The sequence below is a fragment of the Thalassophryne amazonica genome, chromosome 22, assembly GCF_902500255.1.
Source record: "Thalassophryne amazonica chromosome 22, fThaAma1.1, whole genome shotgun sequence".
In the NCBI taxonomy this organism is placed as follows: Eukaryota; Metazoa; Chordata; class Actinopteri; order Batrachoidiformes; family Batrachoididae; genus Thalassophryne; species Thalassophryne amazonica.
In genome coordinates, this window is record NC_047124.1 from 12,395,497 (window position 1) to 12,421,533 (window position 26,037).

At 43.8% G+C, this 26,037-nt stretch overlaps 1 protein-coding gene across 1 annotated transcript in view; it reads left to right on the forward strand.

Annotated features, from left to right (window-relative positions):
- Window positions 1-26,037, forward strand: part of slc41a2b (solute carrier family 41 member 2b) — a 42,665-nt gene that overhangs the window by 11,541 nt on the left and 5,087 nt on the right. The window contains 8 exon segments of the mRNA XM_034163759.1: window positions 2,566-2,710; window positions 2,959-3,105; window positions 7,533-7,650; window positions 7,652-7,678; window positions 8,149-8,229; window positions 14,110-14,117; window positions 16,280-16,411; window positions 16,731-16,876. Coding sequence (XP_034019650.1) covers window positions 2,566-2,710; window positions 2,959-3,105; window positions 7,533-7,650; window positions 7,652-7,678; window positions 8,149-8,229; window positions 14,110-14,117; window positions 16,280-16,411; window positions 16,731-16,876 — 804 coding nt within the window.

Below are 26,037 nucleotides of genomic sequence, written 5' to 3' on the forward strand. Positions count from 1 at the left end.
TCAGTGCAGGTCTTTGTGTTGTGCATACAGTTTTAAAAACATTTAATGTTTTTTTATGACGTATTTGGTCATAAAAAGCCTGTAATTTAACATTAGTATTGTGCACAGTAACAGTCATGGTGATTGGTCATCCATTCTCTACTATTTACCATTACTTATAAAGCCATCACTTGACCCAGCTATCTTAGCTAATTATAGGCCAATCTCCAACCTTCCTTTTCTCTCAAAAATTCTTGAAAGGGTAGTTGTAAAACAGCTAACTGATCATCTGCAGAGGAATGGTCTATTTGAAGAGTTTCAGTCAGGTTTTAGAATTGATCATAGTACAGAAACAGCATTAGTGAAGGTTACAAATGATCTTCTTATGGCCTCAGACAGTGGAGTCATCTCTGTGCTTGTCCTGTTAGACCTCAGTGCTGCTTTTGATACCGTTGACCATAAAATTTTATTACAGAGATTAGAGCGTGCCATAGGTATTAAAGGCACTGCGTTGCGGTGGTTTGAATCATATTTATCTAATAGATTACAATTTGTTCATGTAAATGGGGAATCTTCTTCACAGACTAAGGTTAATTATGGAGTTCCACAAGGTTCTGTGCTAGGACCAATTTTATTCCCTTTATACATGCTTCCCTTAGGCAGTATTATTAGAAAACATTGCTTAAACTTTCATTGTTATGCAGATGATACCCAGCTTTATCTATCCATGAAGCCAGAGGACACACACCAATTAGCTAAACTGCAGGAATGTCTTACAGACATAAAGACATGGATGACCTCTAATTTCCTGCATTTAAATTAGGGTAAAACTGAAGTTATTGTACTTGGCCCCACAAATCTTAGAAACATGGTGTCTAACCAGATCCTTACTCTGGATGGCATTACCCTGACCTCTAGTATTACTGTGAGAAATCTTGGAGTCATTTTTGATCAGGATATGTCCTTCAATGCGCATATTAAGCAAATATGTAGGACTGCTTTTTTGCATTTGCGCAATATCTCTAAAATTAGAAAGGTCTTGTCTCAGAGTGATGCTGAAAAACTAATTCATGCATTTATTTCCTCTAGGCTGGACTATTGTAATTCATTATTATCAGGTTGTCCTAAAAGTTCCCTGAAAAGCCTTCAGTTAATTCAAATGCTGCAGCTAGAGTACTAACGGGGACTAGAAGGAGAGAGCATATCTCACCCATATTGGCCTCTCTTCATTGGCTTCCTGTTAATTCTAGAATAGAATTTAAAATTCTTCTTCTTACTTATAAGGTTTTGAATAATCAGGGCCCATCTTATCTTAGGGACCTCATAGTACCATATCACCCCAATAGAGCGCTTCGCTCTCAGACTGCAGGCTTACTTGTAGTTCCTAGGGTTTGTAAGAGTAGAATGGGAGGCAGAGCCTTCAGCTTTCAGGCTCTTCTCCTCTGGAACCAGCTCCCAATTCGGATCAGGGAGACAGACACCCTCTGCTGCTATAGACTTAGACTGCTGGGGGGTTCCCATGATGCACTGAGTGTTTCTTTCTCTTTTTGCTCTGTATGCACCACTCTGCATTTAATCATTAGTGATTGATCTCTGCTCCCCTCCACAGCATGTCTTTTTCCTGGTTCTCTCCCTCAGCCCCAACCAGTCCCAGCAGAAGACTGCCCTCCCTGAGCCTGGTTTCTGCTAGAGGTTTCTTCCTGTTAAAAGGGAGTTTTCCTTCCCACTGGCGCCAAGTGCTTGCTCACAGGGGGTCGTTTTGACCGTGGGGTTTTTCTGTAATTATTGTATGGCTTTGCCTTACAATATAAAGCGCCTTGGGGCAACTGTTTGTTATGATTTGGCAGTATATAAATAAAATTGATTTGATTTATTAGTAGTGCTGTTTAAGTGTTTACAGTTTGTGTGCTGTGTGAATCCACACACTGATAAACAGATTAACAGTGCTACACTGAAGTGTTTTGATGAGCCGTTTGCCTGTTTTATGACACCATAAGTGTCACTCTGCCACGGTGTCGTATTATAATAAGTAGTGGGAGGTGATGTTCATACAGTATTTTCAGCCATCGCAGCATTGTTACTTATCATGTAAGAACTCTTTGGGCATTATCACACATTATAAACACAGTGTGGTCAAGATGAGCTCCGTAAAGGCGTCAGGGCCAAAAGCTTTGTGAGGTTTCAGGTCAGGTCTTTGTGCCAGCTGTGCAAAAATCATGTCCTCAGCAGGAGTCTAAACATTCTCAAGAATATGATTCAGGAAGTCCACGAGGCAACATTTCACAACACAATTATAGTCCCAAAAAGCCACAGTCACAGTTTGTGTTTAACTGAACATTTGAGATAACTTTATTTTTGGACATGTGGCAGTTTTTTTTGAGAAAGTATGGCCTGTCAGTGTTGATATTTAAAATGAGCGTTGTATTTTTTTTTCCTTGTGATCCTTGTTTGTTTGGCTCTTCTCCTGCCTGAACTGCACAGTAATGCCTACATCAATGAGAGCACTGCTTGTTATGTCTGTTTCAGTTTATTCTGTTTTCACTCAAGGTCTCTCTCTCTGTCTCTCTCTCTCACTGTACCCTCAAGGTTCAGGCCACTGTTGTGGGTTTTCTGGCAGCTGTAGCAGCTGTGGTTCTCGGTTGGATACCAGAGGGAAAGTTCCAGATGAGCCATGCTGTGTTGCTGTGCTCAAGCAGCGTTGCCACGGCCTTTATTGCTTCCCTGCTGCAGGGTAAACATACAAACCACGACTGAGTCGCCAGTGTTTAAAATAAACTGTAACACACTGTCCCTGGAGAGACTGCTGGTCATTCGTGCCCTCTGGCAAAACACTAACCAATACACATTTTCATATGCAAAGAATAAAATGATTTTGATGGCTGTTTCTTTGATAATTTATCAATGAATGTCTGAAGGTCACCACATGACACAATTGTAGACCATGACTAAAGCACTCCACCCTTCTCATGTCATGTTTAGGTATCATCATGGTGGGGGTGATTGTGGGGTCGAAGAAGACTGGGATTAACCCAGACAACGTGGCCACACCCATTGCAGCAAGTTTTGGCGACCTTATAACCTTGGCGATCTTGGCTTGGATCAGCCAGGGCCTTTACCAGTGCCTAAGTAGGTGAATGAATGCGACCAGAAGTCACACTGTGTTATGGATGCTAAAATGTTTTTGATAACGTGTGCTGTGTCCGGGTTTCGTGCTCTTTGCCCATCAGTTAATCCTCTAAAAACCACTCTTGCCTGTTACCTAGCTGGGGAAAATATGGTTGACCTGTGTTGAAGGTGACAGCTGAGGAACCACATGTGTAGGATGTGCTAACACTACGAACTCATCGTTGCTCTTCAAAGCAGAACAGTGTGCTCACATTCCACCTACATACAAACTATCCAGGCAAATCGATTAAAGGTTTGAAGTCCCATTTAGTGTTATTGGGAAATGTATTACGCAATGAGTACGCACATTGTGTGCCAAGCGTTCCCCTCACCAGTGGCGTACCATGACTTTGAACATTTTGGTTGATAAATTAGGAGCTATTCAATGACACATTTATTACGCTTTTAAAATTTAAAGCAGGAAGGTTTAAGATTGATCCTTTTTTGTGGCTGTTTGGTTCAGGTTGGCATTAGAAAAAAGCCAGCTTAGTCTGACCAACAAAAACAGCTACGGGGGATAAGAAACTCCAGTCGTGAATACTGTATTCAGTGAAGTGGGTGGTCCTGAGTGGTTCTTGGTGAAACCCAGTCACTCATTTACGATGCTCAATTCACATTTGTTGAAAATCTTATACATTTTGTGCCTTATCATATACACAAAAAAATTGTGACTGAAGCTCACACGAATATTCTTAATACCATATTTTTTAAATCCCTGGAATTAAAGTTAAGATGTGTTTCAAGCTTGCCCCCCCCAATTCAACTGGATTGTGGTGGCACACGGAGGTGAAATTACAAACCTGTGGTGATTCATGATAATCAGTTTTCTCTTACAGCCTTTGTACCATTTTTTTTTTTTGTTGTTGTTGTTCTGGTATTGTTGTGATTGACAAGCCATTACACTCCTCATCATGACGCTGAAGGTTGTATAACACAGTGATTCTCAACCAGGGTGCCGCGATCGATCGTCAGGGGTGCCGTGGGTATTTTTCATATTCGCGATTATTTTTCATATTCGCGATTACCGTGAATTATTTATTTTATCCACAAAGCATAAAACGACAGAATCTGACGTCAAACGTGCTGCAGCCTCGCTCTCGTCTTAAGGCGGGCAATACACAAGGAGGCTGACGGCCGATTAAAACAGTGCCGTCTCCTTCAAAAGCCGTCTAAATGCGGAGCTGTCGGTGTGTGTGTCTGTGCCTGTGTGCGCCGCGCGCGGAGTTAAAGGCTGCAGACTGCAGGGAGGGGGTGGGTGAGGGAGATTCCTGAATGCAGGCGCGACACATTCAGTGCGCAGCGAGCGCGGAGCAGAAGAGGATTTTAACCCGAGTGACGTTAACAAAACGGAAACGTGAAGCTGCCTTTACTTCTCTCTGAACTTTCTCTAAAGGTGTTGATTCTGCCTGTTCACACCATGTGCACGTCGTATGCTGAATTTATGAGATCATGAGATGAAATAAATGGTCAAATATCTTTAAAAACATATTTAAAAAATGAGAATATATGACTGAACTGAGCCACAAAAAAAAACAATGTTCAGACGCACAGATCACAAAAAGCAGGTGAGAACTCTGAACTTTAACAGCTGTTATTTTCCAAAGGTATTTATTTGTTCAGTCTTGAGCTTAATGCAGTGTTTAAGCACAAAACGTGACTTATGAGGAGAAACAATTTCAGAAATGCAACAGAAACAACCACAAATCAGAAAAAGTGGGACTGTATGTAAAATGAAGATAAAATAAAAATGTTGCACCATTCACAGTTTCTCCACTCACAGAAGCCAAACGTTCTTCCAGAGTTGTGTAATATACTACAATAGTAGAATATAAAGAAGGGGAAAAAAGAAAAAAAAATAGACAATATATCGTCAATCGCAATTATTTGTCTGACAATTAATCGTCTCCAGAAATTCTAATCGTGACAGCCCCTACTTGAGATCAGAGCGCAAAATGTTGAGGATTTTCAAAATGCGGTGTTTTCTGTATCGATTTTCTATTAATAATAATAATGATATTTGGGTTTTGCGCAAACCAGAGGTAATAGCATTATAATATTATTTTGGTTGGTGGTGTGCCGCAGGATTTTGTAAATATAAAAAGGGTGCCGCGGCTCAAAAAAGGTTGAAAATCACTGGCATAACACAAGACAGTTATAATACTTTAAGTAAGAAATCACGGTCTTATGTACTTTGAGGAAGTTAAAGAAATGATCCTGTGGAGGTGTAACAGGCAGAAGGATTTATGGGAATACATTCTTAATTATGGAAAGGCATTCAGATTACGAGTATCACAGACCTAAACATAGAAGCCGCCAACCACTTTTGTTTGCCGTACCTCTTCTGTTTATTGAATTTCATGCTCTAAAAATAAAGAATTTTATTTCAGGTGTTTTTAACAGCCAGTCAAGTGAATAAATCCAGATTTCATCAGTACAGAATGTGAGCATTGAGCTGAATGCGTGCGTACTTGTTCAGAAGCAGATGGTAGATTGTGTGGACTGATCATCAGATTTCTGTTTCTTGAAATTACTTGTAGTGAGATGCATCCTCCCCCAGTTAACCATAAGAGGTCACTGTTTCCTAACTAAAGCAGTGATGAACAGTCTCCATTATTCCCGGCACATTTTACTTTGTGTCCCATCCACACTTATGTGAAATCACTTTACATTATTTCCATCCAGCATCTCTAACTAACCCTGGGAACGGTTTACCAGTGAGCGGTAGATTTTGAAGTCAGATTTCTTTTTTTTTTTGTGGCCGGGCCAGGTTCAGGAAGCTATCTGGTTGTGTCAGTCCTCAGCACAGTGGCTCTCTTGTTCTCCAGACCGTTCACGCTGGCTGTTTCCCGCATAATGGAAACTAATGGGCCAGCTCAGCCTCAACTAATAATATTGAAATCATGTGTTTAACAGATTTAAAATGTAGTAGTTAGTTGCAGGAGCCAAGTCAACTTTTTTTATAGATATGAACACACATTATTACACAGAGGAATTAAAAATGAGGGGTGTGAAAAACATCTGTCATGAAAGCAAACTCCAAAGCTCACAAGCATCCCACCATGCGCTGTTTGTGCAAGACAATGTGCCCCAAATTGTTCCCACTGTGCAGGGTCACCTTACAGATAAACTGCTAGCGTCAGTGTTTGGGTTGAATGTGAGTCATAATTGTAAAGTGCTTCCGGACCTGTTTTATAGGCATGTAGTTTATTTCCCATTTCTCTGTTTCTAAAGGTTGCTGCACTTGGATACAAAATAAAAACGCCACAAAAATGACAATGTTGTGTTGAATCACGGTGAATTTAATTAGGCTTTTTTTTAATACTGGCTCCCTGATAATTACCTACATCGCCAGAGTCAGAACATGACTGTGTGTTTGTGTGTGTGTGTGTGTCTATGTGGTCAATGTGCATGCAGTATTTTGCCAAAGACTTGGGGTGTCAAGCTGAAGTATACATGAGGCCACTTCATTAAGACCTCAGACAAGTTTGACATTGGATGCTTGGCTGAGTGAGGTTTTGTGTAAACATTTTTTAACCTGTCTAAAACTTTCATGGGAATCTGGCCAAGCTGTGTTATTCTATGGCTGTTAACAGAACCAGGTCCAGATTCTGTCAGTGTTTGGAGCTTTGTTCCAGAGGGAAACAGACTTTGGGACACTCCCCAAAGTCCGCTTCTATAAATCTGCTTCAGTCACATTTTCTAGGAGACCATTATAGCGTGCACCAAACAGTGGTCCCTTTCTTTTCTCTAGGCGTGAAACCATCGAGATAATAAATCTGAAAGTGTTTCCTAATGATGGCTATTTAGTAATTAGAGCAGGAGCCTGCTGGAAACAGCTGGCTGGCGTGTCGTCTGCGTCTCCATGTGGCTGTGTGCTGGCCAGCACTAAGCAGGTGCTTTACCTTAATTAGGGTTTGAAAATAGTGCTGTTGTGCCATATTGTAGTTTGAACAAAGAGTCATGGTTGTAGAGACAAATGCGAGAGAAGTCTGTGGCTGTAGTTTTCCTCTCAGTGCTCTACTTTCACGTTCCACTTCTGCATTATAACCATGTGCACATCAGCTCTATTATGTTGCTGTTTAGAATCTGAATTTTCCTTTAACCATTTTATGTAACTTCCAGCTGACGGTTGGGCGTGATGATCGCCGTTCTAAAATAGCCAGGTTAAGTTTCCAGTATGAGGGAGTTGTGTAGCATAATTGAATTTTTACTGAAATTGCTCCCCACCCCCCTGTTGGATAAAATGACCCCAAAAGTTTGATGGGTTCTGAAGGCCGTTCTGGTAGATTCTTAGCCATTTCTGCAGTGCATGCTGAGATAGGTAAAGTCCAATCAGGGCAAGAAAAATGAGTTAACTGTTTGACTGAGTGTTTCAGTCTCTTCCACAGATTCCTACCAGTATGTGTCATCGCTGGTTTGCGCCTTTTTCATGTGTCTGACTCCTCTATGGATCGTCATCTCCTCCAAGCATCCAGCTAGCCGCACCCTGCTGTACTCTGGATGGAGCCGTCATCACCGCTAGGGTCATCAGCAGGTGTGTGTGTGTTTAGTTTTCATCCTGCATGTGCAACTTGTGCTGTCTGCTTCACCCGGTGACTCATCCCCTAAACAAATGCAGCACCCGAGCCCGTACACCATCAGATCCCCTTCAGCCTGGCAGCCTTACAAATACTGCCGGCAGCGAGGGAAATGATTGTCTCACTTGTTCTCGCTCTCTAGAGCTCAGTTCAGCACTCAGGTAATACCACATCTCTCAGGCTTTTTACAGAGGAGCAGGAGTGCACACATAACCGGCTCTGGACGTGATAAAGTGAAGACAAATGAAGATTTCTTCTCACTGCTTCCCGCTCTCTGTGCAGTGATTGAAGCACTTACCTGTGCATTTCGAGAGAAGCTCACATTTGTTCTGAACACCACCTAGATGGACACTGCTGTCTTTTGTCCTCTTTCTCGTCAGACTCACTCACATGCACATACTAATGACCTAACTCTTGTGTTCTGCAGCATTGGAGGGCTCATTTTGGACAAAACGGTGTCTGACCCTAATCTGGCTGGAATTGTAGTGTACACACCAGTCCATCAATGGTGAGTCTGTTTTTCTCCTGCTTTTTTCCCCCTTTATGGTTTCAGTGCATCATATCTTTATGCAGTAAGCACTGCGAGTCTAATGGTCTAAATAATTTACAGTAATTCTTTAATTAAAGTTGGAGAGACTGGTTTCTTTTTGGAATATATATAGTGTTTCCTCCTCTTACAGTACTGGCCAATGTGAACCCTGCCAAGCCAGAATTATTATTTTTTACACGCCAATAAAAAATAATGCCAAATGTCTATTAATTTGCAAATTAGTAATCATTTCAACACATATGTAGCACTGAGGCTGTTCAGAAATACAACAGATGAAGGATGAAAGCTCCAATTTATGTGGTTAAATGTGATCCTGTTGTGTGAACCAGTGGACTTTTGCGCTGTGCACTTGTTTAAGCCTTAATAATCGGCAGTTAAAAAGCCACATTTATTGTGTAACACTGTGTAAATCTTTAATCAGTAAATTTTCCTTTCACAAGGAGCAGATCTGAAATTCAGATTCAAGATTCAGATTCAATTTATTATTATACCTTTGGGTAAAATTAGTTTACATTGAGTGAGTCATCTCATTTGGTAAACACACAGCAAAACACAGAACAAGGACAAAGCGACAGCAGTGCTAAAAAGCTAAAGAACAACAGAGACGGCCCCAAAGTAGAATAAAAGCAAGATGAGTTAAACATCAATAGATAAAAGTCTAAAAAATGTCATACCAAGCCAAAAGGATAAAAACTAAACTAAATAATAAATAAAAATGTGCTGTTCATAAAACAAGGTAAAAGAGACTATACAAAAAATAAATACATAAGTTATATTTAAGTTCTGTTACTTGTTAACAGCACTGAGGCTGCTGGCACAAAACTATTTTGTAACGTTTGGTTTTACAAGCTAGTACCCTGAACCTCCGACCTTAGGGGAGCAGCTGAAACTTACTATGAAGAGGGTGGGAGTCGTCTCTTAGAATCGAACCAGCTATCCTCTGTACCTATTGGTCAGAATCGAACCAGCTATGCTCTGTACCTGTTTGGTGTACAGGGATGAAAATAGTCTTGTATAATCTTAACCCCTTAACGCCCATCGTCGGAAATATATGGCTACAATCTCTGACTCAAATAGGCACTTACCAAATTGACCTGTATGCCTGTTGTCGCAAATTTGGCAACATACCATCTGTTATGTGTCGGACGCGGGCGGAGAAACCGCCAGCGTTTGAAGTAAGACCCAGTATAAAATAAGCAGAGCACGGTACCAAGGATAACAGAATTTAATAAACATAACAGTGATGTGCAGAACAAATAAGTGCGCGGTCTGGCGAGGTGGACAGACGGTGCGCTCCCAGAAGCACAACGCGGTCCGGAGCCAGAACAGTTCGGACCCAAGGACCCCGCCGACACCCCCCAGGTGGCCGCGACCAACCGAGTCTGTGAAAGAAGAAACCATCATGTGAGTCCACCACTCCACACACAGAGAGACCACTCAAAGGTGTACATAAACAGCAAACACTTCCTGGCTTAATCACCAATCAGCTTCCCACCCTGCAGGCATGGAACACCAGTTCAATTCTCCACTGCAGTGGAAGCTGATTAAACGACTAACATAACAGCTCAATATAATAAGGTGTGAGGGACACCACATTACTGACTGTACTCATGTTAGTCACAAAACCTAAAGTACCTCAGGAAGTGTGCTGACGAGCGTGAGACCTCACCCCCTCCTCTTTCACAGACCATGGCATCAAACCTGGTACGGTCTCAGTGTCCATGATGATGAGATGGCTCTCTAGACGACGATCTCACCCGTCTGGTCACAAGGTCGAGTCTCTGGCAAATACACACTGTGTACTCCAGACTTAAATGCAACCATGCCCCAATCCATAAAGATGCACCACAGCTGTGAGTCCTGACGAGCTGCACATGACCAGCCTCAGGTGATCAGGGTGAGGTCCTGATAACTCAGCCACACAGCCACTCAGTCCTGAACGCATGCCACCTGGAAGGAAAAACAAAAGACAGAACAGAAGACAGAAACAAAAGGCAGCCAGGCACCCCAGCCATACAACACCATCATTATTATTATAACATTATAACATAAAGTCATTACCAGAATACCCAATATTACTATCTAGTTTTTGTGCAAAAGTGAAATTAATAATCTCAGCATTATTTACCATCTACTTAAAGGCAAAAACACACACAAAACATTTTGTTATATACAGCTATATAAATTCGGGGCGTTAATGGGTTAAATAAGATACTTACTAAAGGGTCATATTGTACATTTTACATTTTCATGTGTTTGAGGTTTAGCGCTTAACAATCTTGCCACCCTCCCCCCAACTCAGTGGCACAGGATCACTACTTTATATCAAAATGTAATCTCAAAAATTCAGTTTTGCATCAGTACTTCGTATATTTGAGAATTATATAAATCCAGATTTTGATATGAGGGACATCAGGACAGGGTTTGATTACTTGCATGATGTAGACAATCCGCTGAGTGGTTTCTGAGAAGTAGCTCCACATGGACAGATGGATACACAAACAGTTTTAATGTCCCTCGTATCGTCCTCTCTCCCAGTGGGGATAATTAAAACAGCTGTGGAAAAACGTTTTTTGAGCATAAAGTTGCTGTTAACATTTTACTGGTAGTTCACGCGGTCTTTTAACAGATGCTTCTTTTGTGAAAGCCATTTTCTCACTATTGCCACCTGCTGTTTAAGAGGATACTATAACAGACATATGTAAAAGTAGGTGAGAGTTTAGCCAAAGTGTTGAGGGTTTGTGAGTCAGGTGTGAATAAAACTACTCGTCACACTGTCAAATGTGAGCATGTGAACCAGAACGCAAGCTCAGTTTGCAGTCGACATAATTACAAATGTCACATTGCTTCATAAAAGCATTGCGTTTTTCAGCGGGCTGCCGTAGAGGCTGTGAATGTTTCGCAGCCGTTGCAGTTTGTCTGGATTATCTCTCCCTGCGTTTTGTAATGAATGCGCCGTCTGACCGCTGGAGCTGAGAGAAAGACAAAGTGTTTATACATTAGCCTGGACATCGTGCCGTAGAGTCTATTTGTCTCGCGCTGCGCAGCTCCCAGGTATAAATCTAAAGGGTGCGATGCACCGAGTGTGCTCAGTCAACATTCTCACCATACATTATCTGCACTCTAATGGACTCTCCATTCTCATTAGCATGAGTTGACTAACGAGCCTTACATCATAAATACCATTCTCCGACCGTTTCCGATGGCGTTTCACCTGCTACGGCAAGCAGGCGCAGCCACGGGTGTCGGGTCACAACAAAAGATAAGCTTTGAATTAAACACTGTTAACTAGCGGCATTTAAATAGATGGAGGGTGACGCTGAATAATTGGTTTGCGCGCTTACTGCGGTGAGGATGTGATTTGGTGAAAGCTTGAGGTCTGTTTTCCAGCACGCTGTTCAGCAATGAGGCAAACGACGTGAGACCTTTCGCACATTTGAACTGATTAAAACACACCGTACGGCGCATCCTAATGGAAGCATAAAATCAAGTTCAGCAAAGTGCAGGTGGAATTGGAACTACAAGCAAATTGGAAAGCAGCAGCGAAGTATAAAGTGTGATACGCAGTGAGATGTTAAACTTCAGATAAAGAGGAAAAATGCCATCTCTTTACTGACTGAACTTGAGTTAGTTTTTGTCCTTTTTAGTTGTTTTTGTTCCTCTTTCATTCAGTATGTTGAATGGCAATAAATGGAGTGTGCTTTGCTTCATTAGATCTTTATGGAAAGATATCAGTATCTTTCCATAATAATAAAAATGTCTTTCTTTAATTATTCTGCAAATTTCAAGTCCGCGCCTCATCTTGTTGACTAGACGGTGTTCTTAATCTTTACTTGTCAGCTCTGCATATTTGTCTTTTTCCTCTCTTTGTTTGCGCTGAGATAAGGCATCTACTTTATCTCTCAATTTCATAAATAAGTAATCTTCACTCTTCACTCCATGCCTTTCTTTCATTATGTTTTATCACGTTTGTATGTTAGCTCAGTAAATATAAACTACCGTGAGAGAGCGAGAGAGTGTTAGTGGAAGAAGGAGACACACGCCACACCTCCCATGTTGCCTTGCTGCAGCCTCACACCTCCTGTCAGAACAACCGTTCTGATTAAAAATGATGCCAGAAAGAACCTCCTTTCCTCCCTGCTGTTCTCTGTTCGCCCATCCCAGCCGATGGGCAGAAAGTCAGGATTCCCACTCAAATGCTAAATTGTTCAAAATCCACCCCTGTTTTAATTTTATGTTAGTCGTGCTGGATTAATGTGCATGAGTAAAATTTAAGAATGCCCCATCATGTTACAGAAATGCTCAGTATTCAGTGTTGACTTTAAAATTTAATTGCCAACTGCTGCCAAAAATGGTCAAGGGTTCAGTGTACATAAAAAAACTAAAGTATAAAATGTCAACACTTTTTTTTTTTTTTTTTTATTAGCATTGTGATAAAGTGTTACCAAACAGCCGGTCTGCTTTGTGTAGACCTGATCCCAGTAGTTTTCAGAAGCTAAGCAGAGTCTGTCCTGATTAGTACTTGGATGTGAAACCTCTTAGGACAGGGGTGCTCAAGTTCGGTCCTCGAGAGCTACCTTCCTGATACTCTAGTTGTCTCCCTGCTCCAACACACCTGAATCCAATGAAAGGCTCATTAAAAGTCTGCTAACGAGTCTTTCATTGGATTCAGGTGTGTTGGAGCAAGGAGACAACTAGAATATCAGGAAGGTAGCTCTCGAGGACCGAACTTGAGTACCCCTGCCTTAGGAGGACCAGGGGCTGTGTGTGTTTCTTCAGGCAAAACTGGAGTTGCATCAGGAAGGACCCAATGGGGGACATCTGGCACCCAATGGGGACCTGTGCTGAAACCGCTGTGGCGACCTTGAACAAAAAACAAACGGGGGTAGCCGAAAGACAAACATTGTAGGGTGTTTCCAATAAAACACATGGGGTAAAATACAGTGAGTAACTTAATCAGTTACTCTTTCAATTGTTTGTGGAACTTGATTCATTTCGAACTTCCCATCTTCAAATCTTGTTTTGTTCAACCATCAGCCAGAAAATTTAACTACAGTACAGCTGACTTCATCATTTCTAAAGCCTAGGAAAAAAAAAATGCAGCCCCTCGAGTTTAACACAGTCTCTCAAAAACAAGAAATGCTATTATTTTGCAGCTCACCATATTAAAGGGCATATAATGAGGATAAACAGGTCAGATGTCAGTTAACGTTGAGACTCAGTCTAAAAAAATAACTTTGTTTTGCTTGTGTAATGTAGCAAGTATCTGTCTGCCGCCCACTGGTCATGTCTGAACTTGTTGCAGGGAACAACTTATTATTTGCGTGATGGAATTAGGAGCCGTTATGGTTGAGGTACATGATGCTAGTTTTCTTTTGTTTGTTTGTTTGTTTTTGTCATTCAAGGCCTCGGCTCTGGTAGCCACTAAGGCCACTGCTTATTGTAATACAGAGGAAAGCACAAACAGGATCTCATTTGCAAGCTGGAACAATCCACATTATGTGTTCTGTCCTTCACTTGACACTGCTCGTCAGGATGGGGTCGGCACAGCAGACGCAGCCAGATCCGCATTGGTAATTGGCACAAGTTTTACGCCGGATGCCCTTCCTGACGCAACTCCAGTTTCACCCGGAGAAACACACGCACAAGCCGCTGATGTTCCGAAGAGGTCTCCCATCCAAGTACTAACCAGATGGTGCTCTGCTTAACTTCTGAGATCTGACGGAATCAGGCTTACACAGAGCAGACCGGCCTATACTGGTACAAATGATATGACTCAAAAAAAAAAAAAAAAAAAAGAAAAGAAAAAGCTCGGTCATTTTCAAGCTGTAGGAACAGGATTAATGGTTTGGTGTCTGGGAGATATTGCAGCCGTGATTAATTATGACTGATGTTTTTATGAACGGGAATGGATTGGAGGTGTGTTTTAGTACCCAGACCATAGTGTGCACAGAGGGCAGACGTGGATGTGTATTGATAGTGCGAGGCCAGAGGACTGAGACAGACAGATCCGAACAGTTCTGAAATAACGCCTCTGTTTACGAGCCCAGTGGGACCGCTGGTGACGCTCCAATAAAATGTCACCAGGCAAACACAGTCACAATGAATTGAATTAAGTAAACGTCAGCCTGAGGTGGTGGCAGCATCTAATTTGATAAAGTCGCCACAAGAACAGACCTGGCTGACGGGCTGCTTATTTGTTTTTCTTATGTATGAGTCAGATCTGATGAAGTATGCACTCACATTATAAACGGAAATGCTGCTTTATTTTGGAGTTACTGGTGCCATTCTACGTTTTTATTCATCAGTGCTTTCAATTCATTATGCAGTGTTATAAGTGATGTGGCAATCTTTCAGTTTATGCTCAACCGCCGTTAACGTACACTGCTAGCGTATTGTCTGCTTTGGGACTTCTGTGCTGTGAGCTGAAACTTTATGGTAATGCTGTAAGAAATGGTTAAAATCTGTTGAAGTTGGACACGTATAATAACAGTTTATCCCTCCGGGGCCAACGCCGTCGTATACGACCGCTAAGACCAAGCTTTACTAAATTATAAATAACTTTTTAATGATATGAGATAGAAACTTACTTTTTTTTTTTTGCTGAAAAGTTAACTCCGCAAACTTTCGAGCCAGCCATCGGCCATCTTTGTACTCCTCATAGAAGCTGTGTGATGACGTGCGCAATGTGAGTGTCCAATCGGAATTGGTTCACCGTCACATGGTTTTCCAAAATCCAATCGTTAGGGCAGATTCACCGCACGTGAAAGCCATAGATTGTTTTCAGGAGTGATATGTTACTATTTGGCCCGTTTGAATAGCCCCCTGGGTGCTCCAATGAGTACATACTATTGGGCTCCAAATGCGCCATTACGCACAGTGATCACTGAAAGAAGACGGAGCAGACGGAGAGCCTATGATGACAATCTCACATGCTCAAACAAGAGTGTGTAACTATCAGGATTGCTCCACTAGTTTGCATGTAAATGTACTGGATAACTCTGTTGCTTTTACCACAAAGACAAAAAAACCGCATAGACCATTTTGTATATTTTGTTCAAAATGTGCATTTGTTTATTGTTTGAACCTTTTTGTTGTACAGTCTTTCACACAAGACCTCAAATTACCTTATAAAGTGTCAAAACAGTGTTTATTATAGTTTGCTGTGTGTTTTGAATAAATGTGTGTGGAAAATTTCTGCTTTACTTTTTACTTCCTTATTTTTGATTGTAAACCTTTATTACACTTGTAAAACAGAACAAAACCATATATATTATGAAAGCACAGGTTGTCCTGAAAAAGAGACATAAACTTGATTGTGGGATGCAGGGAGAGCTGTTAAACAGCAATAATAAAACATTTAGGCCAGGGTGGTGAACTGTCCAAAAAATGCCCTCGGACCCCAGAGGGTTAATGCTATCCTGACCACTTGGTGGTGAGTTATTCCATTGTTTTGCAATATATATATATATATATATATATATATATATATATATATACGTAAAACTAGGATTGCTCACTGAACATAATATCAAAACTATGAACAGAGTCATAAAGTGTGAGCAAGGTAAGAGGAGCCTTTGCAGATTAATGTTTTTGGATATTCATCTGACTATCTGCTCTCATTCATTTAAAAAGGGTATTTTGTTTTTGATGGTTCTGTTTTATCTTTTCACTCAGGAGAGTTTTAATGTGTCACATATTAATTAAGCATGCAAACAGTCACGGGCTAAATGGCTACATGATGTAATTGTATGGGGCAAGCTAAAAATTGCTAACGGTAAACCGCTTCATGTCATCACTGAAAACACAAAAATGTTATTAGAAGCATCTGGTAGCATGGAGAAGATCCATGTTTACCTCACTAATTGCAGGGAAACTTTTAAAACAACCCGATTATACAGTTAGCAGCTTTCTTTAGCGTCCTCTCCGCTCGGCCACCCTGTTCTCCAGTGATTGCCAATTGTTGTCAGCAGATTGATTTGCACGTGTTACATCTACTGTTTAGGTATCGGGGGAAACCTGGTGGCTATTCAGTCCAGCCGGATCTCCACTCACCTGCACTTACACTGTGCTCCTGGGGAGGTTCCAGAGGAGGCCAAAGGCTGTTATTACCCCTGTCGTACATTCTGCGGTACAGGTCAGTACTAATGGCTTAATAAAACCACACAACATACGATTGGTATGACACACTTTGTTAAAAAAATATATTTGTTACAGGCTTGTAATATGAAACACAGTTTCCCAACAATATTCTCAGATAATAATGTCTCAGGTAAATTAAATCCCCTTTCTGACACTAAAATAGTACTCTTGGGGTTCTAGCTGGTTATCACACACTCAACCTGTGAAATTCTTTTGGGCTTTTTTGTTACATAGATTAGATTTTATGTCTTTTGAGAAAAACAGTGTTTCTTATGCAACTTGTCACATTCACTTTTGTCTGCATGTTTTCTCAGGTGCCAATCACCGCTCTGCTCAGGTGCTCCTGCTTTTGGTGATCCCGGTCACCTTATTTTCCTCTACACATCCACTGATGAAGAGCGGCCACACCACCCTGACTCCTATCTTCATGGCCGTGTACCTGGCTGCTGCTTTGTTGCAGGTGAGCTCATGAGGACTTTAAACATGTGCTGGGCGCGAGTATATACAGGCTTCCACATTGAGCTGTAACCCAAAACTGTTTTGAATCCAATTCTAAACCCATCAGTTTCCAATTTGCATGTAGGAGATTTTGGGTAGAATGAAACCGCTCAAAGAGTTCCTGTCCTTTAGGACCAGGATGAGGTGCTCTGACATCCAGAAGGAACTGTAATTAGAAGGGCTGCTTGTTGGAGCAAAAATAAGTGAGATGTGGCGGTCGTGTCACCTGATTAGGATGTCTCTTGGGACGTTTCTCTCTTGAAGTATTGGTAGCATGTCCAGAGCCATGCTAAGGTGGAGTAGAAAGTCTCCTAGAAGATGAGTCAAGTAATAGAGGAGTCAGACAGACCTCATGGTCTTGACATTTTGAAGCAATATTCTATAACTGCTATGTTTTCTGTTGTACAGTAATTTTGCAGTTTGTTGCCAGAAAAACAGATGTGATTGTGAGAAGTTTATTATCAGAACCTCAGACTGTTAGCGACCAACATATACTGCCTTATTTGAATGAAATTCCCACGTTAACCCTCCAATCTTCGCACATAAATGGCACATAAATACCAAACAGAGGACAAAACAGATTTCTGTGTCAAGAAATGCCAGTTAGTAATGGTTGCATAAATCCAGGGAATGGCTCTATTAACGTATCCTGTACTTATTTACATCAGTCATCCACATATAGTCCATCTGTAAGTCTATGTTAAAGCAGCCAGTTCTCAAAAAAGTGACAGCGCAAGAAGAGATGGGTGATTCTTAACTACGGGCACTATTGACCTTGTAAATGTAATTTCCACCACACCATTGCCTTACAATATAAGCGCCTTGGGGCAACTGTTTGTTGTGATTTGGCGCTATATACATGTGCTCTGATGTCACTGTGTATCTCCATAGAAACTACCCAAACAATCTTTCATACAAACTGTTTAGGGACATTACAGTGTTGTGGTGGAAATTACGGCAATAGTGTGGGACAACTACATTTTGTTTAAAAAAAATCACAACAGTTGTATGACATTGAATACCCCAATTATGTTTTGATTATTTTACTGATATTTTATTCAGAGATATTTTAAACATTAGAAAAAAACATTTCTTTACCATTCATTTTTATCATTGAAGATAAAAAGTCTGGGTGTGGGACAAGCACAAAATGGCAATATTTACATATACAACCCCTGGCAAAAATTATGGAATCACTGGCCTCGGAGGATGTTCATTCAGTTGTTTAATTTTGTAGAAAAAAAGCAGATCACAAAACTAAAGTCATTTCAAATGACAACTTTCTGGCTTTAAGAAACACTATAAGAAATCAAGAAAAAAAGATTGTGGCAGTCAGTAACGGTTACTTTTTTAGACCAAGCAGAGGAAAAAAATATGGAATCACTCAATTCTGAGGAAAAAATTATGGAATCACCCTGTAAATTTTCATCCCCAAAACTAACACCTGCATCATATCAGATCTGCTCGTTAGTCTGCATCTAAAAGGATGTGAACACACCTTGGAGAGCTGTTGCACCAAGTGGACTGACATGAATCATGGCTCCAACACGAGAGATGTCAGTTGAAACAAAGGAGAGGATTATCAAACTCTTAAAAGAGAGTAAATCATCACGCAATGTTGCAAAAGATGTTGGTTGTTCACAGTCAGCTGTGTCTAAACTGTGGACCAAATACAAACAACATGGGAAGGTTGTTAAAGGCAACATACTGGTAGACCAAGGAAGACATCAAAGCGTCAAGACAGAAAACTTAAAGCAATATGTCTCAAAATCGAAAAATGTACAACAAAACAAATGAGGAACGAATGGGAGGAAACTGGAGTCAACGTCTGTGACCGAACTGTAAGAAACCGCCTAAAGGAAATAGGATTTACATACAGAAAAGCTAAATGAAAGCCATCATTAACACCTAAACAGAAAAAAAAACAAGGTTACAATGGGCTAAGGAAAAGCAATTGTGGACTGTGGATGACTGGATGAAAGTCATATTCAGTGATGAATCTCAAATCTGCATTGGGCAAGGTGATGATGCTGGAACTTTTGTTTGGTACCTTTCCAATGAGATTTATAAAGATGACTGCCTGAAGAGAACATCTAAATTTCCACAGTCATTGATGATATGGGGCTGCATGTCAGGTAAAGGCACTGGGGAGATGGCTGTCATTACATCATCAATAAATGCACAAGTTTATGTTGATATTTTGGACAATTGAAAGGATGTTTGGGGATGATGAAATCATTTTTCAAGATGATAATGCATCTTGCCATAGAGCAAAACTGCAAAAACATTCCTTGCAAAAAGACACATAGGGTCAATGTCATGGCATAGGGTCAATGTCAATGAGCAGATCTGATTTGATGCAGGTGTTAATTTGGGGGATGAAAATTTACAGGGTGATTCCATAATTTTTTCCTCAGAATTGAGTGATTCCATATTTGTTCCTCTGCTTGGTCTAAAAAAGTAACTGTTACTGACTGCCACAATCTTTTTTTCTTGATTTATTATAGTGTTTTCTTAAAGCCAGAAAGTTGCCATTTGAAATGACTTTAGTTTTGTGTCATGTCTGTGATCTGCTTTTTTTTCTACAAAATTAACAACTGAATGAACATCCTCTGAGGCCGGTGATTCCATAATTTTTGCCAGGGGTTGTAATGATGCTGAAAAAAGGTGAAAAAGTCATCATAGGACTACTAGAACAAATTTCTTAACACATTTTCATGTAAAGATAACTATAAAGTGTGAAATTTCCCCTTTTTTCTGTTTTTCATACAATATGATCAAAGGACATAATAAGTGCCCGTAGTCTAAGAATCACCCAGATACGTGAGGGAAGCCATAAAGACACACATGCCAAATTTGGTGTTGTGTGGGCCGCTGAAGAGGAGGTACTGCTGGCCCACCACCACTAGAGGGCGCCCTGCCTGGAGTGCGGGCTCCAGGCACCAGAGGGCGCTGCCGCCTCACAGGAGCAGCCAGGACGACAGCTGTCATCACTCACTAGAGACAGCTGATCCCAATCAATACGGAGGTATATCAGCAGGACGGCATCTCCACCTCATTTGACGAGATATAGCCATACCTAAGAGGTAACGACTCTCAAGCCGTTCGTGGAGTATTGTTCTGTACGTGTTTTTGCAGGAGTACCTGTTTAATCTCTGGACCGCAGGAGCGGGTGACTGGGAGCTAGGACTGCACTCCTTTTCCCCCTGAGAGATAACTGCTTACTCTGCACATTCTTGATTGTTGTTGACGAGAGGTGGAGGTGGACTCTCCACCCTCCGTGTTGCTGGGTGCAGCCGCATCCACACCTGACTGTTTCGTTTCCTGCCAGCAGTACCGGATCCGGCGAGCGGAGGCAGTGGCCACCTGGGAATTCGGGACTTGGCGGCTCCAGTATCCCCGGGTCCGGTGGCGGAGGAGATCGGGTTGGTTCCGGTTCGACTTGGACAGACGTCTCCTATCGTCGAGCCTGCCACACGACACCTTTGAATTAGACTTAATCTCTCTATTGTTGTCAGTGTATTTGTTGTGCCCTTTTTCACAACAGTAAAAACAGTGTTATTTGATTCCTCCATTGTCCGTTCATTGTCGCCCCCTGTTGTGGGTCCGTGTTCCTACACTTTCACAACAGGGTATCTCGGCCAGCGTCATGGATCCCGAGGGGCGTCAACCGGCTGTTGAACGGCCAATGGAAGAACAGGACGCGCAGGCGTCCGCAGGAGGGGTAATCGGTGAGTTGCAGCGGATCCTCACCGCTTTCACGACTCGGTTAGATTTAATGACCGAGCAGAATGTCCTCCTGAACCGCAGGGTGGAGGCTCTCGCCGCGCAGGTGGAAGCGCGCCCTCCGGGCGCCGCTGCGGCTCTCCCTCCCGTAGACCCTGTGCGGTAGCGTTGACGTTCCACTGGTTGTTCAACGACCTCTCCCACCTTCCCCGGAAGCATACATAAGCCCCCCAGAGCCGTACGGAGGCTGTGTGGAGACGTGCGCGGATTTTCTGATGCAGTGTTGGCTCGTCTTCGCACAGCGTCCCGTTATGTACGCGACCGATGCTAGTAAAGTAGCTTATGTTATAAACCTGCTTCGCGGTGAGGCACGCGCTTGGGCTACAGCGCTCTGGGAGCAGACTTCACGGCTCCTTCTGACATACGATGGGTTTGTAAGGGAGCTCAGAACCGTGTTCGATCACCCTAATAGAGGCGAAACCGCTTCAACCGTGCTACTGTCAATGAGACAGGGGCGCCGGAGCGCAGCTGCCTATGCAGTCGACTTCCGCATTGCGGCTGCGAGATCCGGCTGGAATAGCGCTGCCCTCCGCGCCGCCTTTGTAAACGGACTGTCTTTGGTTCTTAAGGAGCACCTGGTGGCTAAGGACGAACCGCGGGACTTAGATGGGCTCATCGATCTCGTCATACGGTTAGACAACCGGTTAGAAGAACGTCGGCGGGAACGAGACGAAGGGCGTGGCCGGGCACGCGCCGTCCCTCTCCCTTCCGGTTCGACCGCGCTCCGCCTTCCCCACGCTCCACGGCCCCTGCGCTCCGTGGGGCCACAGCTCCCCCTACTGACGAAGCTATGGACACGAGTAGGGCAACATTTAGGGCACCAGATGCACAGAGGAGACGGGCCCATGGAGCTTGTTTTGTTTGTGGTGCAATAGAGCACCATATGAGAGACTGCCCCGAGCGGTTAAACTCCAACGCCCGCCCCTAGAAACTGGGCTAGGGGTGGGCCGAGACATTCACGTGGGACACCCCCACATTGCCACACGACTCCCAGTTACGATCCTTTATGAGGACTCAACCCTGAAGGCCCCAGCACTGGTGGACACGGGCTCTGAGGGGAATCTGTTGGATAGCAGATGGGCCAGGGAGATAGGGCTCCCTCTGGTGGCGCTTACCTCACCTGTACAGGTTCGGGCACTAGATGGCTCCCTACTCCCTCCGATCACGCATAAGACACCACCTGTAACGCTGGTGGTGTCAGGAAACCACCGGGAGGTGATCGAGTTTTTTGTGACTCAGGCCACTTCCCGTGTGGTTTTAGGTTTTCCCTGGATGTTGAAGCACAATCCCCGGATTGATTGGCCGTCCGGGGTAGTGGTTCAGTGGAGCGAGACCTGCCATCGGGTGTGTCTAGGTTCCTCGGTTCCTCCCAGCTCCCAAGCTAAGGATGAGGTCAAAACGGAGCCGTCGGATCCCCCGGAACCCATCATCCCGGAGTCCGCTATCGTGGCCGCTCTCACCTGGGACGTGGAGAAGACCGTCCGGGAGGCCCTGACATGAGACCCGGACCCCGGAACCGGACCGAAGAACAAACTTTACGTCCCACCAGAAGCCAGGGCTGCAGTTTTGGACTTCTGTCACGGTTCTAAGCTCTCCTGTCATCCTGGGGTGCGAAGAACCGTGGCAGTCGTCCGGCAGCGCTTCTGGTGGGCGTCCCTGGAGGCCGACGTCCGGGGTTACATCCAGGCCTGTACCACCTGCGCCAGGGGCAAGGCGGACCACCGCAAGACACCGGGATTGCTACAGCCGCTGCCCGTGCCTCATCGCCCCTGGTCTCACATCGGCCTGGATTTCGTCACGGGTCTACCGCCGTCCCAGGGAAACACCGTCGTCCTCACGATAGTGGACGATTCTCCAAGGCGGCCCACTTCGTGGCCCTCCCGAAGCTACCAACGGCCCAGGAGACAGCGGACCTCCTAGTCCTCCACGTCGTCCGTCTGCATGGGATACCATCAGACATCGTCTCCGATCGCGGTCCCCAGTTCTCCTCGCATGTTTGGAGGAGCTTTTGCCGGGAAGTGGGGGCCACGGTCAGTCTCTCGTCCGGGTATCACCCCCAGACCAACGGACAAGCAGAACGGGCCAACCAGGAGATGGAGCAGACCTTACACTGTGTGACAGCCGCGCACCCGACGGCCTGGAGTACCCACCTGGCCTGGATCGAGTACGCCCACAACAGTCAAGTGTCGTCCGCCACCGGCCTCTCCCCCTTCGAGGTGTGCTTGGGGTATCAACCCCCGTTGTTTCCGGTGGTTGAGGGGGAGGTCGGTGTGCCCTCGGTCCAGGCCCACCTACGGAAGTGCCGTCGGGTGTGGCGTGCTGCCCGTTCTGCTTTGTTGAGGGCCCGGACGAGGGCGAAGAACCATGCAGACCGGCGGCGGGCCCCGGCTCCCACGTATCGTCCTGGGCAGGAGGTATGGTTGTCCACCAAGGACATTCCCCTTCAAGTGGACTCCCCGAAACTGCAGGAACGATACATTGGTCCTTACAAGATTCTCAAGGTCATCAATCCCGCCGCAGTGAGGCTCCAGCTTCCGGCCTCACTGCGGATTCATCCGGTATTCCATGTCTCCAGGATTAAACCCCATCACACCTCACCCCTCTGCACTCCGGGTCCGGCGCCACCTCCTGCCCGGATCATCGACGGAGAGCCGGCCTGGACCGTGCGCCGGCTCCTCGACGTTCGACGAATGGGCCGGGGTTTTCAGTACTTGGTGGACTGGGAGGGGTATGGCCCCGAGGAACGCTCCTGGGTGAAGAAGGGCTTCATCCTGGACCCGGCCCTCCTGGCCGACTTCTACCGTCGCCACCCTGACAAACCCGGTCGTGCGCCAGGAGGCGCCCGTTGAGGGGGGGGTCCTGTTGTGTGGGCCGCTGAAGAGGAGGTACTGCTGGCCCACCACCACTAGAGGGCGCCCTGCCTGGAGTGCGGGCTCCAGGCACCAGAGGGCGCTGCCGCCTCACAGGAGCAGCCAGGACGACAGCTGTCATCCATCACTAGAGACAGCTGATCCCAATCAATACGGAGGTATATCAGCAGGACGGCATCTCCACCTCATTTGCCGAGATATCGCCATACCTAAGAGGTAACGACTCTCAGCCGTTCGTGAGTATTGTTCTGTACGTGTTTTTGCAGGAGTACCTGTTTAATCTCTGGACCGCAGGAGCTGGTGACTGGGAGCTAGGACTGCACTCCTTTTCCCCCTGAGAGATAACTGCTTACTCTGCACATTCTTGATTGTTGTTGACGAGAGGTGGAGGTGGACTCTCCACCCTCCGTGTTGCTGGGTGCAGCCGCATCCACACCTGACTGTTTCTGTTTCCTGCCAGCAGTACCGGATCCGGCGAGCGGAGGCAGTGGCCACCTGGGAATTCGGGACTTGGCGGCTCCAGTATCCCCGGGGTCCGGTGGCGGAGGAGATCGGGTTGGTTCCGGTTCGACTTGGACAGACGTCTCCTATCGTCGAGCCTGCCTACACGACACCTTTGAATTAGACTTAATCTCTCTATTGTTATCAGTTGTATTTGTTGTGCCCTTTTTTCACAACAGTAAAAACAGTGTTATTTGATTCCTCCATTGTCCGTTCATTGTCGCCCCCTGTTGTGGGTCCGTGTTCCTACACTTTCACAACATTTGGAGGAGGTTATAGGCATCTGTGGCTGTGACATCTGTGCATCTGTTGTCTGTTGCATCATCAGTTACACAGCTTCATGGTGAAGTGGAACAGAGAAGGATTTTCTATCAAAGAAGTTGTAAAGTTTACCAGAAACCGCATGGGAGGCTCAAGCTAATGTAATTCTTATCAAAGATAAATCCTTGATGGATTCCCTTCTGATGCCTGTAATGAAGCAGAAGGAAATGCGTGCTTGTCCTCTGAGTTTTTCCAAGTGTTGTGTTTTTAGGTCACGCCTGAAGCAGTCTTACCTTTCTTAATTTTTAATTCTACAGTAGAAGTAAAAATTAGAATTTTGAAAAACTTGCATTACTTTTTCAGGTACTGCATGTCCTGATTGGTATAAATCTGTTGAGTTTTTGGCTTCTGTTTTTCTGTGCATTTTGAATTTTGTGTACTTTCGCTTGAAGGTTTTTTAAGGCTTGTTTAAATCTTTAGTGCAGCTGTGGAGCATTAGCATGTAATCGTGGCTAGTGCGGGGTTGGAGACTTTCCGAATCAATTAAGTGGAGGCATTAGAGCGTCTTTAAGTGTTCTTCAGTCTCAGACGGAGCATTACGTGGCTGACACTGGCCCTTAGAGTTTTATGTGGCTAGTGCCTCTTTCATGTCTTTTTACGGTCACTAAAGAAACTAAATAGTGATTAGTCTATTGATGGCTTTAACAGCTTTTTGATTTTTAAATGTTCAACAGGGTGTACAGGGTCTTTCAGATCTAAGGCAGACAAAATACTTTATTTTAGAATGAAATCAGCACTTCTTCAAGTGTATCCCTCTGCTAAGACTGACCTTAGATGTACAGTCTGGCCTAAAATTACATAATACCAATATCAGTCATTATCCAAGGTTGTTCTAACATTTGGTGAAAATTAGGCTTGGTTTTAACAAATCATTTGACACAACACACAGCAATGTTGTGACTGAAAATAAGTTTCTCTAACTTTGAAAATGTGTTAGAGATTTTTTTTTTTATAAAAAAGCACATTTTATTCATAATTATTATATAAAAAACTAGGATGTTCTTACAAACCCAGAAGGTGGATAGTTGTGTGAAGTATCTCTGTTAAATCTTGGCACTCTTAAAATAAAACTAAATTGTTTTATATTTAGTGTTTTTCCCAGTTTTCTTCCTTCACCTATGGGTTTTATATATTTATTTTAAAAAAGAGAACTGCTTACACAATGATGGTATACTAGGTAACTGCATTAGCATCACGCATGTTCATGAATTCGGATCTTGCAACAATTTAAAAAATCCTGCAGTTAAAAGCTGGTTCTGTGTTTCATCATGGCGCATACTGCATGGTGTTACGCACATGCACACATTCAGAGGCCCACAGATGCTTACGTGTGCATGAAATTAATTGATCAATTTGTGGGAACCTGTATCTCGTGCACACACGGTAGCATTTTGAGCACTCAATGTAGTAAATCCTGACCTTGTATTTTCTTTTTCACCCCGGCGCGCCACATCTACTATGTGCAGAAAGAAACTGTTCTGCTGTTCCTGCACTATTCCTGCACTGCGCAACAGGACAAGCATTGTAATGTGTATGGTGTTGTTCCACAGTTCAGCAAAGCCATAGTATCTGGCAGTATCCCATTGCATCGTCCTGTAGAGTACGGTTGTCTTAAGGCTCTGAGTAATGGCTTAATTTTCGAGTA